At 35.7% G+C, this 17,747-nt stretch overlaps 1 protein-coding gene across 1 annotated transcript; it reads right to left on the bottom strand.

Annotated features, from left to right (window-relative positions):
- Positions 1–5,708: 5,708 nt before the first annotated feature.
- LOC140141682 (xaa-Pro aminopeptidase 1-like) lies at positions 5,709–17,270 on the bottom strand. Its single transcript, XM_072163594.1, has 11 exons — positions 17,220–17,270; positions 15,388–15,458; positions 14,368–14,445; positions 12,173–12,244; positions 10,578–10,638; positions 9,624–9,693; positions 9,166–9,270; positions 8,425–8,490; positions 7,882–7,958; positions 7,314–7,412; positions 5,709–6,130 (listed from the first exon to the last, which is right to left on the bottom strand). The coding sequence occupies exons 1-11, from the start codon at positions 17,268–17,270 to the stop codon at positions 5,855–5,857; spliced, it is 1,026 nt and encodes a 341-aa protein (XP_072019695.1). The 3' UTR covers positions 5,709–5,854.
- Positions 17,271–17,747: the final 477 nt, after the last annotated feature.

The following is a 17,747-nucleotide window of genomic DNA, read 5'->3' as shown; positions in this document are numbered from 1 at the left end:
AGTTTGTCAGTACGCTGGCGACGCAACCGCGTAAAATTCATCCGAATTTGCCACTGCGTAATCCAATATGGCGTTACTCTCATCTTGAGATGCCACACACTATAATTATAATGTCTCCCGTGGAAGGAGTTCTCTACTCTTCTCCACTCTTTCCACTGGACAGTTGCCTTTTGCCTAAAAGATGCAATTTAAGAGTCTTGTACAGACGTTCAAAACCTTTCATACCTGGTTACGTATTTTCTTACTCTTACCCTTGGACCCACAAAACGTCTTATGCACTTTGCTCTGACACTGCTGTCACATTCAAAGTGCCTCGTTTTGAAAAACAAAAACAAAACAAAACAAAAAACAAGATGGTGATCGTGCCTTTTCAACTTTTCAACTTTTTGAAAAAATCACTTCAAGAACCGTCTTTAGACCCACATTTTTCCCATTCAGTAGATCTTTCCTTCTTCTCTTTTAGGCCTTTACGTAAAAAGACGCTTTATTAGTTTCATTGTTTATGATTATGTTGTAGGTATACTTACAGTGCCGTAGATTTTTCGATATTGGGGGTGGGTTGGTGACGTTGGTAAAAATTAGTCAATCCGTCACCTTTTGGCGACAGCATAAGTTTATGGTACAAATGCGCGCGAAACGCTCGAAAACAATTGCAAAATTGAAGATAAAGATTAGCACAAATTGGAGCGAGCGTGCACAAAGTGGCCAACAAATTGCAAATAATTAGGTTAATTTGAGAAAGCCACATACAGGTATCAATATTGGGGGATGATTGTATGGACCACCTCTCCCCCTTTAACAAAATATTGACACACGCCTATAACATACTTGAATTGCGGTACATTTTCAGGCATTAAGCGATGCGCCTCAAGTGCCCTTTTTGGTATCGAAAATGGTGATGGACTCTTTGACTATAATGGCATATCCTCTCGTACGTTTTGAGACGCGGATATCTTATAGAATCACCTTTAATGTGCATCAACTTTGTGACGATATACTGATCCAGAGAATAACCAAATATATAGCATGCACGTAGTAAACAGTTCATAGAAATAAAATGTTATTTATACAGCAAACATTTTGGATAACATGGGATAAGGTGAGACTTGTGGGAGACGTCAAGATATTTCCTGGGAATTTCCTCCCAAAGTAACTAACGATACAGTGTGTCCCAAAAGTTCATTTATCATTTCAAAATCTCTTGTACACATTATAGCCTACTATGAATATTTGAAGACATTCTTGATAACATCATAGTAATTTTAGCTGATATTTAGTTTGGGGTTTCCTTGTTTTCAGAAGTCTCTAGTGACAAAATTTAGCTTCGTAAGGGCATTCCACAATGCCTCTCTATCATTTCCCCATGTATTTCCCTCTTGCTCATTGTTTTGCTATTTCATTCTTAGCTTTTCTCTTCCTCCTCTCCTTTCCTTATTTGTATTTCAAAATTAATTTGAGCTCGTAAAAGCATAGACCTGAGAGTTCTTTGCACGCAATGCATGGAACAATACAAGGGAAATATCCTTGAAACAATATGAGCGAAACTATAGTCTCGTTAGAGCGGGAGGCGGGGGTATGATGTCGATTACGTTTCTACACTCAGATCGCTAGTCAATTGCTGTCTATTGTTATATACGGCTCACTCATTCATTTAATTAGGGACTGCACTGATCGAATTCGGTGTTAAATTCTTTCAGTAAATATCACAAGAAAACGATAATGCTTGATCCTATATTTTTATTCAAAATCCTGATGTTAAACTTAGGTGTGAAATTTAGTCGTCTAGTGTGCTGGGATCCAGGCGTCAAAGCCCCAGTAGGGGTCCAGGGGCCGAAGCCACCGGAAGCTCCGCGGTTTTAGGCCATTTTGACGGTAATTTTAAGTTATGAAAATGCAATTTTCCGCATCATCTGTTGCTAAGACAGACTTTTCTTTTACTCTTTGTTTTGGGAGGCGAATTTTATAGGGGGTACGCCTCTCGCAAACCACATGGGTCTGCCTTTGAGAGTAACTCACTGAAATTATACACAGAATCGACAATATATACAGACTCGATTTGACTCGCCCTGAACATAGCTACAATGATTTGATTCGACCACGATTGTTTGAATATTCGTGTTAAAATGACTTGACTTCAAGTTTTGGAACCAGTTACGTGTCTATTCCATCGGGTTTTGGTTTATTCCCTAATGTAGTGACCTTTAACAGACATAGACAACCGAGGTTATAAGTTTGTGAAGATGACCAATAATCTGATATTGGGTCGTACGGACCTATACAAGTTTCCGTTCAGGGCGGTATCTCAAAACAAACTAAACTGGCAGCCATGTCAACAGTGACAAAATTCGCATGTGGTATTATATGTTACAATATAATGCGCACAAGAATATAATATAATATATCAGCCAGTTAAAAGTAGCTTAAAAGTGTATATCATTTTATTTATGCAAATATTACTTTTAAAAAAACCATAAAAACATCTTAATCGTCATTAGCACTTCTGTTCAATTTATTTTGTAGTAAATTCAAAATGTTGAATAACAAATAAATTATTGTCTCAGTATTTCTCGCTCTCTCCCTCTCTTCCTATGGCCTTTTTATTCAAAAGACAACCTACATAATACTTAAGAAATTGGAATGAAGTGACAAAATGCCGTCGGTACTAGTGGTTGCTTGGTGGCATATCGCAAAACAATAAGCATAATATGGAAAATATACAGACAGAAACAGGAGCAGGTGACGCAAATAGGCGAAAACGGAATCATTTCGTCACAATTTTTAACAGCGTTGGGTAACAAAACGCCTAATCGAGGTGTATTCGGATGATAGGTCAAAGTAGAGCGAATATTCAGGTTGGCATTTAAAGACCCATTCAATGATCCCAATGTAAGTGTAAAAAAAATGTTTATTAATTGTTAAAAGTGAAGGATAAGTCATTGAAATTGTCATTTGGTATATTTGAAAAAAAACCCGAAGAAAACAGCAGCATTGACGAAGTTTTAGCCCCATTCAGCTAATTTATATACTGTCAGTATGTAAATTACAGATTCATGTAAAAATGTCTTATTTTGTCTTAAATACACAGCTTTTGGCTGAACCACTAGCAGGCTATGACAAATGACAAAGGTACCGAAATCTGAATTTTTACGATCATCCGGATGAGGAAATCACTGAATGGACCTTTAATTGCATGGTAATGACCGTGCTTTAATTGTATGGAAGTTTTGTGTGACCATGGTGTGACCATCAATTTCAATAAACCATAGTCTGGATAAAGTAAAACAATGAAAATCTTATGCATTTTAGGTGATCATTTACCTTTCACATGCAGTAAAACAAACTACAACCAGGAGTGACTCGGATGATCAGAGATACCATGCACCACGTAACACCGGTAGTCAAGTACGGAAGTGTATACTTTCCAAAACCATTTCTAATGTGTCAAACGGTAAAAGGTTCTTGACCTATAAATTTACACTTGCTTGCGTGGGTGTAATACGGATTTTGAATATCAACATAATACCCGGAATTTGTCCAATTCTTCCCTATTTTATATCGGAAGCCTGCGACCACACATCCTTACCAAACAGAACTGTATGAAAGACTATTCATATACTCTTAGATAGCGACCACGTACATCCTTACCAAACAGAACTGCAGGAAAGACTATTCGTACACTCGTAGATAGTAAGAACCAATCAACGCAAACGTAAGAAAAATGTCAGGAGTGTATTAATTGTGTTTCATACACTCCTAGATTGCGAGAACTAATCAGAGCAAACGTTAGATAAAAATTCCCTTTAAAAGGGAAGGCCAGCCTCAATGCAGAAGAGGTCTTGTAAATAGTTTGGGTCACCGTGAAAGGCATTTTTTTTGTTACATGACAGTTCACCAAACCATCAATGCTGAGAACATGCACACTGAAACAGCAAAAAGCATTAACTCCTATAACTCCTGTCAACTCTTAATTCATTACTCCAAATTGTTCTGTATTTTTGTCTTTACTGCTTTTTACCCATGCTTATTATTAAAATCAAGAAATACACTGCAGTTGTTAGTTAATTCGCTATGTAAACTCAACTTACATGCACATTTTATTTTAAAATGATTTTATATTATTTCGCAATGTATAGTTTACTATAAAGTAGATAGTGGCAAGCACATGATAAAAGGACTGATCATTCACTACAATCTTCACTTTTAAACTGTATTTTTTGAATGTGTTGATTGTTAGTCCGAAACTCCTGCAAAGCTATGGACATGGCATCTTACCTACTCCATTCTGTAATAGTCTACATTGTGTGTTTTCTCAGTCTTCAATCATTTTGTTGAATGTAATTTTATGAATCAAATAAAAAAGATAGAAAGTGGCCTCACTTTAGTTATGTGTCATTTACAGTATTTATAATTTATAAAGTAAGACAATAATTTATTTATTTTCTATAAGTGCATGCCAAAATATGGGATATATTGTTCAATATTATAGCTAACCCCTAAAAACTTTATTTTCCATCAGATTTTTCCCGTTGAAAAGACAAAACTAATGTTAAAGATAGCAATAATATCATCAATAACATTTTGAGTCAATTTTATCCATAAAACGATACAGGATAGGATAGATAATTACTTTGACTTCAATGTGGTCCATATAATGAAGATTTTGATTCTACAACATTATTAGATCTGTTATCAACATCAATTATGCACTCACAGGCAACCAAACATCATGCTATGCTCAGTAGTCCACTGATATGACCTTGTTCCAGTGATCATTCCCCACTAATTACTATTGTTGTTGACCATGTCATTTTTTGATATGCTGATTGCTGAACAAGTTTATGTTTATATGTGTAGGCCTAACCTATGATAACTTTTTAAGTCATAATTAATTCAAACATAACTTTGGCAATACTCAATCGTTTTCGTTCGTTGAAATGGCAAAACATACCTTCTTTTCCTTGCAAATCGAATTAGCAGACATCAAAAACATTTCCACCACAAGAATTAAAAAAAAAATTCATACCAATAGAAGAAGGCTATAATCTTAGCTAATCTTTAATGTACACAAATCCCATCTCAGAAATAGATACCAGCCCTATGGGCTGGCGAAAAATGGTAGATAATTGTATGGCGCGCATGTTATGGCTGCCTTCGCAAACAACACGAACACACCAACCAGTTGGCGTATCGGTCTTTATCGGGTAATAGAATATAAGTTGCGTATGTGTATTAACATTGCATTGATCTACTGGCTAGATTCACGGGCGAGATAAAAAAAGATAGATTAATTAATTTGATCACAGTTAGTCCTACAATAGCTTCCAGAGAGTATCTAAATATTTAAATGACCTCTTGTGTCTATTTGATATTCCTAAAAAAGTCTCATATTACCCACCAAAACATTAGCAATCTCAAACATACCCCTAATTCACACTTTTGGTGTAATTTGTAAAATCATATTCCCTTGTTACAATGTCCAATAGTAATATGTGGCCCCTGAATTCATCAGACTCTGAGGTTATACATTTCTCATACAAATCATTTTCCTTTTTCGTTTGCCGAGATAAATACTTTGAGATTTGACCCCTGTGCCTGTGCATTCGATATTTAACATTTGACCTACAGTTTGATCAGCATAAAATTGGCGGGCCTTTTAACATCGCGCATTAATATTTATAAATTTCATTTCCAGATTTGTCTTGTGACATACCGCCAGAAGCATTACGAATCTAACTTTAATTTTGTGGCTGTTCTGCTTTATAAAATCATAGATTGCTCATCATTGTGGATGCACTTGATCGTATTGGTCTTTGATTTATGTGTTCATCTACATGGTAATCGAACAGTTAACATTTCATACATATTTATTTTGATCTCCTTGTTTATTATTTACAAGACAAATTATTGCAATAATTAAGGCAATAGTTATCACCACCCCGCATGCCACCCCTATGGCTATAGCCACAACATTACTCTCCGGAGACCCCGACGAGTCCAGTGTGAACTCGTATGTGATTAGTTCCGTCTTCCACATCATCCAGTCGTAGGCATCATTACCGTCATCTAGAGCGAGGAGAGCTGGGCCGATCTCATCACGAATACGCTGGTTGTAGGCGTTATACCAATCAATCTGTTGACAAATATGTTGAGATTGAGATACTTCTAGTAACCAATCGTCTTAGTAATATATTGAGCTATTCCAATTGAAATCACACTACCCCTGTGGAAGATTTAGCTAAAGTCTTCCACAGATGGAGTATGAGTTATGAACAGAATCGACAATTGGTAACTTCCATTTGAAATTTGAAAAACATATTCCCCTTGTGGACGATGTTTCCAAAGTCTTCCACAGGGGTGTGAATTTTAACTGGAATAGCTCATTTAGAGCTTTAGTGCATAAAGGCTAGGATTAGACTGTGTCAAAAATATGCCGCAACGACAAAACATTTGAAACAGGAATAAAGTCCAAATGAAGATAAAGCGCACTAGAAAACAGAAAAATGCAACGTTTGTTTGAATTATTATGCTGGCCATATGGGTTTGGCAGACGGCCGAATCCAGATTCTTCTTTTTGTTAAATTCACGTTACGCATGAATTATTTTATTTTGAATTGACCTTATCGGTAAATCCCATTAAGCCTTTGGGAGTACACCCGAGAACTTGTCATTTGAAGTCACGACGACTTACAATGCGCAGAAACGATGTTCGATAAACGATGTGCGCATCGGCGCAGATCAGCGTGACGTCAAATGACGAGTTCTCAGGTGTACTCGCAAAGGCTTATGGGATTTACCGAAAATGTCAATTAGAGAACAGGACACTAGCAGCTCCAGAGGCAGCATATCATTTTAAAGGTGATCAGCGTCGACGGTGCTGCGCTGCAACGTCAGGTAACCCTGCATGCCGCTCTCTTTCGCAACTTACTTAAATATAAATGATTGATATGCTGCCATCTAGAGCTATAAGCGCTAAACTCTTGTTCTCCATCTCAAAATAATTCATGCAAAACATAAACTTATCAAAATGACGAATCCTGATTCGGCCGTCTCCACAAATCATAACGAATTATGCTGGTCGTATATTAGATATTGCATTAAAAACAAGCTCAGACATGATTTAGCTGTTCCTTGTTTTGTCACCTCGAACAAACATTTGGGTTTATCACTCACATGGAAAAAATCCCACAGCCTGATCAATAAACCAACAGTATACAGATGCAGTACCCTTATTAGCCTAAAATAGAATGCACTACAGCAGCCGGGATAAGTGCCACGAGTATAATGTGAAATTATCGTCTCAATACCAACCTTACCTGCCTATTAGAGAGCATGTCGAAATCAATTAGAGGAGGTTCCAGTGGAACTAGAGATGCCATTTTCCACGTTATGTATGTCCTATCATCAAACTTATGCTGTGTGTGTAAAGTCATGAATATAAAGTTAATCAAGACAATGTGTCGTACCCTGTCAAAATTTGTGTAATCTCGTTTTTAATTCATATGGTGAAAAACCTTTGCTAGTGTTAAAACATATAACAAGATCAACACAGCGTTATTATGTTTTTGAAGCCAAAAGCAGACCGCCACGCTCAAAACAAAGTTGGACCTTTGCAGCAAACACACAGCGTAGGCACACAAAATGTTGACAGAAACCCGGTTTTAATATAATAGTTATATAAAGGTTATTAAACGTTTTGAAGAGTTTTGCCACAAAATGATGACAACTGGTGTTAAAATATTTAACATTAATTAAGTGTTAATTATGTCTGCTTTGTTAATTAACGCAATAAAATTAGTACATTACAATATCGTTGATAACTACCGTTTCAATAAAAATACATTATAAACTGTTCTCAAAAAAGACAAACAATATTTTACTAACCTCCGTGTCTGCTTCCACACTACACATGATATCCTCAATACGAATACCAAATTCACCATCTTCATAATAACCAGGCTCTACACAAACAAACATAATTGGCACACAAAATTTAAAAGGTTGAATTAATCTTCAAATCAAATTAACATACTTTAACAGTAGGTGAATAAAAGAGTTGAACAAATGTACACAAAGTATCGTGGAGGAGTAACGTTTAATTCATTCATGGGAAACCCGGCGCGGCCTTAGTTACACAAAAACAAAACCGGTCATTTTATGCCATCGACGACTGCCATCGGCTTTGCAATCGAGCTTGGTTAATCTTGCAACGAGCATGCTCATGCAATAATGCAAGCTTGCGACGAGCACTTTACAAGTACAAGCTTGTAACGGGCATGTTTGCAAAAGTTAACTTACTAACAAGAGTAAATAAGCTTGGTGCAATCGTGTATGATCAAAATGTTGCGCTCCCATTGCAGACTTAGAAAACATGGCGACAAAAAAAATATTTAAAAAAAGGACAGAGAGCAAACAGGTATAGCTTACCATCAGAAACACAAACGTTAATATCAATAGGTTCTTCTCCGTCGTAATTGGCAATGTTGATTGGATCTAGAAGGATAATAAATCTATGATTATGTGGAGGAAAATAATATTTAGGAAAGATTGTTATAGAACTTCTGCTACTGATGTCATTAAAGTATTGGGATATAATCTTTTTTCCTAGTTCTTCGCAACTTAATTCGAAATAGCCAAACACGTTAATGTGTTTATTGTTTTTGTTTACTGGAACTTAATTGTAAAACTTGCTACGTTACGTCTGATACACCAGACTTCATCCGGCAACTGACGCGATGGTCTGGTCACGTGATACTCTCAAATGACTCTTAAATGGCCCAGCCCCATGCGTGACCAGCCCAGCGTGTCAGTTGTCTGATGAAGATTGATGGTATCAGGGGTAACGTAGCAAGTAGTAAAAGTTTTGAATTGAGTGTCCCAATCAATCAGTAATTTAAGTAAACTGGATTTCTTTCATTTAAAAAAAATAACATTTCCCTGACAGCTGTTACATAATTTTGTGAAAGAAAAACATAATTTGACCAAAATTGTACATTATGAATTTAAAATTGAGGTAATTATTACGTTTTCAAAAATTAGGCAGTGCTTTTTAAAAGTGTAAAAATGTGAAATTCCATTAATGTTATATTTATTCGTATTGGATGTTTCAACTGGCTTCGGTCGTGGGGATATACTCAAGCTATGCTAAAGGCCAATTGTTCCACATACCTTCGTGAATGTTAAGAAAATGTCCTATTCCATGTCCTGTACCATGCTTGTAGTCTAAGCCTCCTCGCCATAGTGGTTCACGTGCAAGGGCATCAATATCACGACCTAAAAACAAGAAGGGAAATGAAGCCTGTCGTGGTGGTATACTGTAGACACATTTATACAACAACGAAGGACCAATTATATCATCAGTACTTTTATGAATTGTGTTTTTTATACCAGATAAATACAATTTCTTCTACAAAAGTACAAACAGTGCAGGCATGTCATGCATTACCGTAGAGTAGGTATGTGAGCTGTGGTGTGGCACGTCCCGTCACCTAATCTTGTTGTACTCACCACCGATTTACGTGGAACCATAATGGAAAGTTGGTTGCATTTTGAGTTTTAATAAATGTATAAAGACAGATATAAATTCAAAGCATAAGATCAAAAAATCATGGAACTTGATTTCTTACCGTAAACTCCTTTTGTGAACACTCCAAGAGCAAGATCTATGTGACCTATTAGAACACGTGTATAAGCTTCCTAGAAAACAAATAGTAGTTTCAACTTGTAAGGAATAAGACATTATTTATCATACAGGCACCCGATATCAGATCGTGGAATCAAATAATGGAATATCTTTATGGAGCTTTAAATACGATGAAATGAGATGTGGCGTCAACAATGAGGCAACTATAACCTATAAGGATGCATACTATTTAAACTATCCAGAAATCAAAATAATTATATAGGCCTACTAGGTTATACAATATTTTACGCTACCTGTAAGTTCTGCTTTCGATTGATTATAAGAGTACACCATTCTCAATAGAGGGTGTATGACGGGAATGGCGCATCAGATTCTAAATATGACTGTTGAACAGTGTAAATTTATAACGTTTTGTCCCACGATATTCGAAGGGCTCAAAGAAAAAAATTCTGCTTGTTTTGTTTGTCAATAAACCTATGAGTATTTGTAGAAAAAAGTTTACAAGATATCATTGCACTTTAGAGCATATCAATTTGTAAGCGCTCTTCAGCAAAGTAACAGTTCATTGAAACAGTTCATTGAAACAGGCAAAAATAGTAACGTTTTGCACAAGATTTGCAATTTAAAGAAAACTGGCCATTGGTCATTAAAATAAGGCTAGCATATGGACAATATAAGTGTGCTCTTTCATAATGACATAAAATTTGAAATACATAGTAAGGAACACTTCAGGTTTTGACTTTTAAAACGTACATTTTGTAAAAAGCTTTTCGTTATTTGACGGCACGTCGATCTGCGCCGATGCGCATATTGTTTTTCGAACATCGTTACTGCGCATTGCAAGTCGGTGTGACGTCAAATGATGACATCTCAGGTGTACTGGCAAAGGCTTTTACCGAGATACCTGAGATTTACCGAAAAGGTCAATAAGACTTACTATCATGAATGCCGTCGGCGTGCCGAAATGAAAAGTACGAGTGATATCCGTTGAACCATCTCTGTCATAAATAGTAATTAAAATACACTATATTATTAGAACAGAACCAGGTCATCGTGATTATAGTAAATAAAGCGAACAAGAATATATGAATGAAGTCATTCTTTACTTTAACAAAGGTGTCCATAAGTAAGTAGAACACTAGCGCTGTCTCCTTCGGAGCCTGATTTCACCCTAATACAGATAAGCACTCCATTATAATGCCTCTTTGAAGGTATCTTGGGAAGTATTTCTTGAGCAGCATATCTCCTTGTCTTGGGTAGGTATCAAATAACTCTCTGGTCTTAGGACTCTGGACTTAGGATAGGACCAAACTCTGGTGGGTTAAACCAGTTTTACGGGATCCCAACCGTCCCACTTCCCTCAGAGCTGAGGTACTATTGTAGTCAATGATAGTGAGGTACCGTTTTATCGATACTCTGATAATGGGGTGAAAGCCTTAGCGATTGGACCTCTATACGTTGTGACAATGCGCACATAGGGTACGCAGTTCTACGATGGTGACGGTGGTATTGGAGGCATTATAAAAGTGCTCAAAACATGTTTTAAACAGATTGATTGAGTAGAGCAAAGCACATCTATCAATATACCTTTTGTTTGAAGCAGATCGGACATACGGTTTTCCAAATATATCAATTTATATTTTCTTTATATCTTATTGTTTTTATCAATAATCAATATAGTTAATGAGCTAAAATGACTGGAGAAGCTCATTAACATATAATTTTTGCCAATATTTTGCTAAAAATCCATGCATAAATGTTCAGGGTACTTTTATTTTGCATACTTTTGCCTTGAAACTTGGTCAAAGTGTTCCTAATGTGTCCTAATGTATTATATAATGAAGCCGCCCCCTAATTTGCATATTTGCATAATTAATTAGCATTTATGCAAATTAGCTCATTAATTATGCAAATATGCAAATTAGAGGGCGGCTTCACTATATAATACATTAGAACATATTAGAAACACTTTGACCAAGTTTCAGGCAAAAAGTATGCAAAATAAAAGTACCCTGAACATTTATGCATTGATTTTTAGCAAAATAACAAAAATTGCATATTAATGAGCCTTTGCAGTCCTTTTAGCTCATTAACTATATTGATTTTGACAAAAACAATAGGATACAAAGAACATATAAATTGATGTATTATGGAAACCGTATGTCCGATTTGCTCAAACAAAAGGCATATTGATCAGTGTACTTTACCCTACTCATTTAATCTGTTTAAAACATGCTCAAAGCATTTCCTAATTTCTAGAAAATGCATCCAATACCACCTTAAGACAGACCATCACGATATAGTAATTTGTATATCGTGATGGTCTGTATTAAATGAGACATTTAACGTCTGGTTGACCAATGATATAACATATTGCCCTGCCTTGGCTGAGTATGTGACAAACTAGTAAATGGCCGGTCATATTAGGGACAAATAACTTAAATCTTAAGCCCAGGGAACTTCAGCCGTTAAAAGAGAATTTGTTTAGAATTTATTAGAAAAGAGTAACGTAATGGTCCAAATGAAACTTACAAATACTGACTCCCTGAGTCAAAGAGAAAGGTACCATTTGTTGTAATTGGAATATCCGTATCTTCTGATGAACTGCCAATGAGACAATTAAAGAAGGTTAAGGTCAGCATATAAACCTACATTTTTTATTCTATTCAATTTTCGAGGCGACAGACGCTGCAGTTTCCCTTATTTTTTTTTCTCCGTGCGATTTTAGACTACAAGCATGGTACAGGACATGGAATAGGACATTTGCTTAACATTCACGAAGGTATGTAGAACATTGGCCTCATCGCAATAGCACAGTTGCCGCAGCAGAAACTGCCGCTGCCACTTTGTTCTGACCTTTAAAAAGAGTCACACATGCTTTACATAATCAAATGCTAACATGGTCAATTGACAATTCGCTGAGCAACCTACAATGCTAGTCAAAATTGTTGGGATGGGATACTTTCAAGAGGGTGTTCAACAGGGTAATGTTAATGAGGTCCCAATTCCCCCGAACAATGTTGAATCATGAAATATTGCTCACGCACCTAGCAGTACCCTATAAGACAAATATCTTGATACCAATGCCAATGCCTGCCGTTAAATATACTCAAAGTTAATGCTACTCAACTCAAAGTAGTGGCGACTTTCTTTCTCTCTCCCCTCCCTCTTTATCTCTCTCTTTTTATTCGTCTAGATAATAGCTATAGGTAAGTGAAGTTAAGGTTTAGTTAACTTAACTGTGAACACCCGATGGCCAATGGGCTATTCCAGAAAATAAATGCACACCCCTATAGAGGAGTAACTGATCAATTAATGAAATGTCTGGATTTCTAAGTTTGCTTTTTGAAAATGACTGGAATTCCAGTAGCCAATGTTACTGGGAAAAACTTGGAATGCAATTAAATGAATGAAAAATCTCGGAAATGTTCTAATGAGCCTCTCAAATTAAGGATTTCAGATTTTGAACTACTTTTCTGCTGGATTTTTCGCCTGTGAACTCTTTAAAAGCCTGGATTTCCAACAAAAAAAAAAAAAAAAGTCTGGATATCCGAACTCCTCTATAGGGGATGTGCATCTATTTTCTGGAATAGCCCAATACTGCAAACAATACATACACTAAAAGATGTGAAACTACAGGGTGTCCCAAAAAAAAGAGGCCCCTCATTGTGCCCTCCTTTTCTCCTATTTCTGAAAAGTTGATTAAATATATTTTGGTATGTAAAGAAACCTTTAATCGTTAGCTTTAATAAACCAAAACAATTATTTCAATCGGCTCACAACTTTTGAAGATATGCCCTTTTGAATAAAAGTACCCGTTTTTCATTCTGTCCACGGATATCAAACAGAGTGGTTGGGATGGCTCATGCTGTGGAGTGGCCTGCACGTTCACCAGACCTCACACCACTTGATTTTTTTCCTTTGTGGCAAAATCCAAGATCTTCGCAAACGTATTACTGAATGCATTCGCAAGTATCCGGCGCACAAGGATGGTATGCAACGCAATTGATGCAATGAGGACCAGGGCTGAATCCTGTATTCGCCAAGGAGGCAACCAGGTAGAGGGCAGAGCAGCACAGTAAACTCACTTCAGAAGAACCAAAGACAAACCAAACAGCCTTTTAGGGCTACCTTTTATCCTAAAAAGATAAATGTCTTATGTTGTAAATAAAAAAAGAAAGCAAGAAACAACAAAGTAAGAAAGTAAGAAACATAATCAAACAAAATGGCATAAATAACAAAGAAAAATAAGTAACTGCAAGTAAAGCAAAAGATGTCCCATTCGGCATCCATTTTACCCACAAATTAATGACACTATTAACAAAATCCATTGCCCATAAACCCACCGGTGAAGCCTATTCCATAAATAAATGTTTGATATTCATGCATGGTATGTGTACTCCTTTTCAATCTTTGAAGTAGCCAAACCTTCTCCGTGGACAGAGTGAAAAACGGGTACATTTCTTTAAAAGAGCATATCTTCAAAAGTTGTGAGCCGATTGATATAATTGTTTTGGTTTATTAAAGCTAACGACTGAAGGTTTCTTTACATACCAAAATATATTTGATTAATTTTTCAGAAATAGGAGAAAAAGAGGGCGCAATTAGGGGCCTCTTTTTTTTGGGACACCCTGTACTATCTGCAATATCCCCGTTTATTTACGTGGTCGCCATGAGTAATGTTAAATAAAATTGAATATTTTTCATAGTCGAATCATTTATCTCACCCATAATGAATGACAGCGGCGTGCGGACCAAATCCAGATATAGTGTGAAAACTTAAGCCACGATAGTCAGGTTGATCGCTGGAAAGTAAGCAAACGACAAATACTTAAGAAAAGAAAAAATACAAAAATTATATTTTTAAAATTATTGTTGATTAATATTTAAATTTATTTTTAAACATGTAATTCATTTGGTTTGTTTATATTTACCTACACGTTTCTTTTTTGTTATGGTGTTATCGAGGAATACACCAGGCATAAAAAGAAACTCGTCATTAATAGTCAACGTTGCTGTTCAACAACCTGATCATTTTGAATTATTCTGAAATATATATTTTGTTAATTGGGGCTTGCTTTCTCATTCGACACCTTGTTCGCCAAGATATACACCTCCAAACCGTCAAACCCCAAAATCAAAAGTTGCAATTTCAACGATTTTCAATGGGAACGCATCGTTGTATTGCACAAAAGCACCACGGACCAATTTTGTGCCTATTTTTGCATTTTTTCCAAAAATTATAGCATATGGGTGACAAGTAAGATATGTATATTATAGGGGCAAGGACTACAACTACTGCACTGGAAATTTTATTTCAGCACAGACAACAGTTGTGGAGTTACAGTCAAAAATGAGGGGAAACCAATATTTGATCAATAAATCAATAACTACTTGCCTTGAGTTGCCCCTATAATATGCATATCTTACCTGCCACCAATGCGCTATAATTTTAGAGAAAAATGCACAAATAGGCACAAAATTAGCAAGGGGTGTAGTACCCCCTTAAAATGGCAACTTTTGATTTTGGGGTTTGACTCTTTGGCGCATATCTTGGTCAATTCTTGCTAAATTTTTACGAACAGGGTGTCAAATGAGGAAACAAAGTCCCATTAACAAAATATATATTCATGACTATAGTTTTGTGCATGGTGTATGTATGCATGTATCTAGATACAATGTGTTTTCTGCAATGACAGGTATGCTGCTGTAATTGTAGAAAATATGATTGTTAATATCAGCCTTACCTGCGGAACTCTGTAGCTTTAGCTTCCACAATTAGTTCACTTATTATATTAATGTCGCCGTTGATGGGATCCTAAGTATACAAATAAATGGTGAGAATCAGATTGTCACAACTATATTGTTTTAATTTACAAATAATCTAAATGATGTTTGAATTTTAACAACAGAGAATAGAATTTTTATTATAATTGGTCCCTTCCCGCCGTTGGTGGCGTTTTGGCTCAGGAAACTCCAATCAGACCGGTATTACATATAGCGAAGCGGGAAACTGAAAGCATGGAAGATTGTGTATTAATCTATTAAACATTTGTGAGACCACCTTGCTTGACTGATTATGATTTTAAAAGTCTAAAATGAAATGATAAACTTTCATTTGATTGATGTCTGTATTTTATACATGACTGGATATAATACTCAATCTCTTTTTATAAAAACCAAACTTGCAATTCCATGTTTTATATTTTATCTGAAGATATGCACTTTTCTTTGAATTGTGCAACATCACCATTTCACCCTATTTTATGCTGATACATCATTATTTTTTTTTAATTGGTATAACTTTGAATCAATGCCATTCTTTTTATCAAAATGAGCTACCGGTATAAGCTTTAATGTGAGCACCCTCTTTACCTATGAAAATGTTTTTTATGCGTTTTTAATCTAAAATGTTCAATTGATGTCTTGATGTATATTATGGTGTGTGTATTTTAGCATTATCTTTTAAAGTACATATATGTACTGATATTGTATCTGTAAATCTGGAATATCTAAAAAAACTCACTCATTGCCTAAAGTGACATGCATACTTAAATATAAGTTTCCGTGTAAAAAGAATTCAGAGCTTTGCATTAAAAGTACAATTTTTTTCTGTAGTAGTTTTTGCATTCATCAATAGTTTAAAATCCAGCATTTTATTTCTGAAGTACAAATCATGTATTTGTAATGCACATCACATAAATGATACAACTCTGATATCACAATGAGATTTTTGTTGCAATTCTATATGCTTTGTCAACCAGAATGCAAAAATGTTGAAATAAAATAAGTCTAGAAATCCTATATGATATTGTGTGTTACAAGTTTCATATATGGTCAATTTCAGTCATGAAATATTGTTGTATTTTGCAATGTACAGCCTATTGAGTGCACTTACATGTCAAAGTTATATCGTGAAAATAATCTCTTAAAACTCGGGAGGGGGGGGGGGCTGAAATATTTTGTCAGTTGTACGAGGGGAACCCGAAATAAATAACAGCAAATAGAAGGGAAATTTAAAAAAAAATTTATAAAAAATACCAATTCCCCCCTGCCATAAATAACGATCGCTCCCTTAGGGTGTGGAGGGTATCCTATAGTTAATTTAAATGTATTATGGGTAGTTCTTTCGACATAATATCATTAAGCTTACCTTTAAAGTATCGACCGTTTTCTGCATCCACGATCCAAGCTGGCACAGGGCTATTGAATCCTTAAACTATGGAAACAAATTATATATATCGATATAAAAATATGAGATTGACAGTTTTATATCAAATTTTTGAAAACATGGTCTTGCTTTTTATGCAAATTCAAAACAAAGCAACTATAATATAGGGTCCACAACTTCAAAAATATTTTACGAAATGTAAAAATGTAAAAAGGTATGTATAGCCATATTTGTTTTACACATGTGGACAATTTGTAGCGTCACACATCATTGCGTTCAATCACAATTGTATAAGAAAAGAGGCCGTTTTAAAAGTTGCAGTTGCGTTTTTAAAAAGTTGTTTAAGGAGTTACACGGGGAGTTACAATTAGTATAAGTGTTACGACTAATCGTTACAATAATTCTTACATGTGCGTTGTTCATGCCTTCAATCTCCTCATCACTCTTGACTGCCTTCATTAACAGTATGGGTGATGCCTCAAGCAAACGCTTACTCTGAAAAGAAACAATGCATTGAATTCCCAGAATCCTTTGCGAGGTACGTCTTCATGAATGCGCACATCGTCACATGAATAAGGTTGAACTGCGCAATATTCAGTGATAACGATGAGGGCATCGACAATGACGTGTAATTCGCTGGTGAATAATATTAATATTCACAAAGTTTTTCGTATTTTACCGAAATGGTCTACCATATTCCAGGTGAATGGGTTTAGAAAGAGAGAAAGATAAAGTCATGATGTAATATTACGAAATAAGCATTTACTTCATATCTGTGAATCAATGCAACCACCATGTCCAAAGAGACAGATATCGGTTTTAAGAACATATCTAACAAGATGGATGTAAAATGTAAAGATAACAAGATTTTTTTTGTACAATTTAGTGTTTTACCCCAGGTACATTTGAGTAGACTGCATAGCTGGACCTATCACT

Source organism: Amphiura filiformis, chromosome 19, assembly GCF_039555335.1.
Source record: "Amphiura filiformis chromosome 19, Afil_fr2py, whole genome shotgun sequence".
Lineage (NCBI taxonomy): Eukaryota > Metazoa > Echinodermata > Ophiuroidea > Amphilepidida > Amphiuridae > Amphiura > Amphiura filiformis.
Note: the sequence above shows the minus strand (reverse complement) of the source record. Positions and strands in the feature narration are given on the sequence as shown.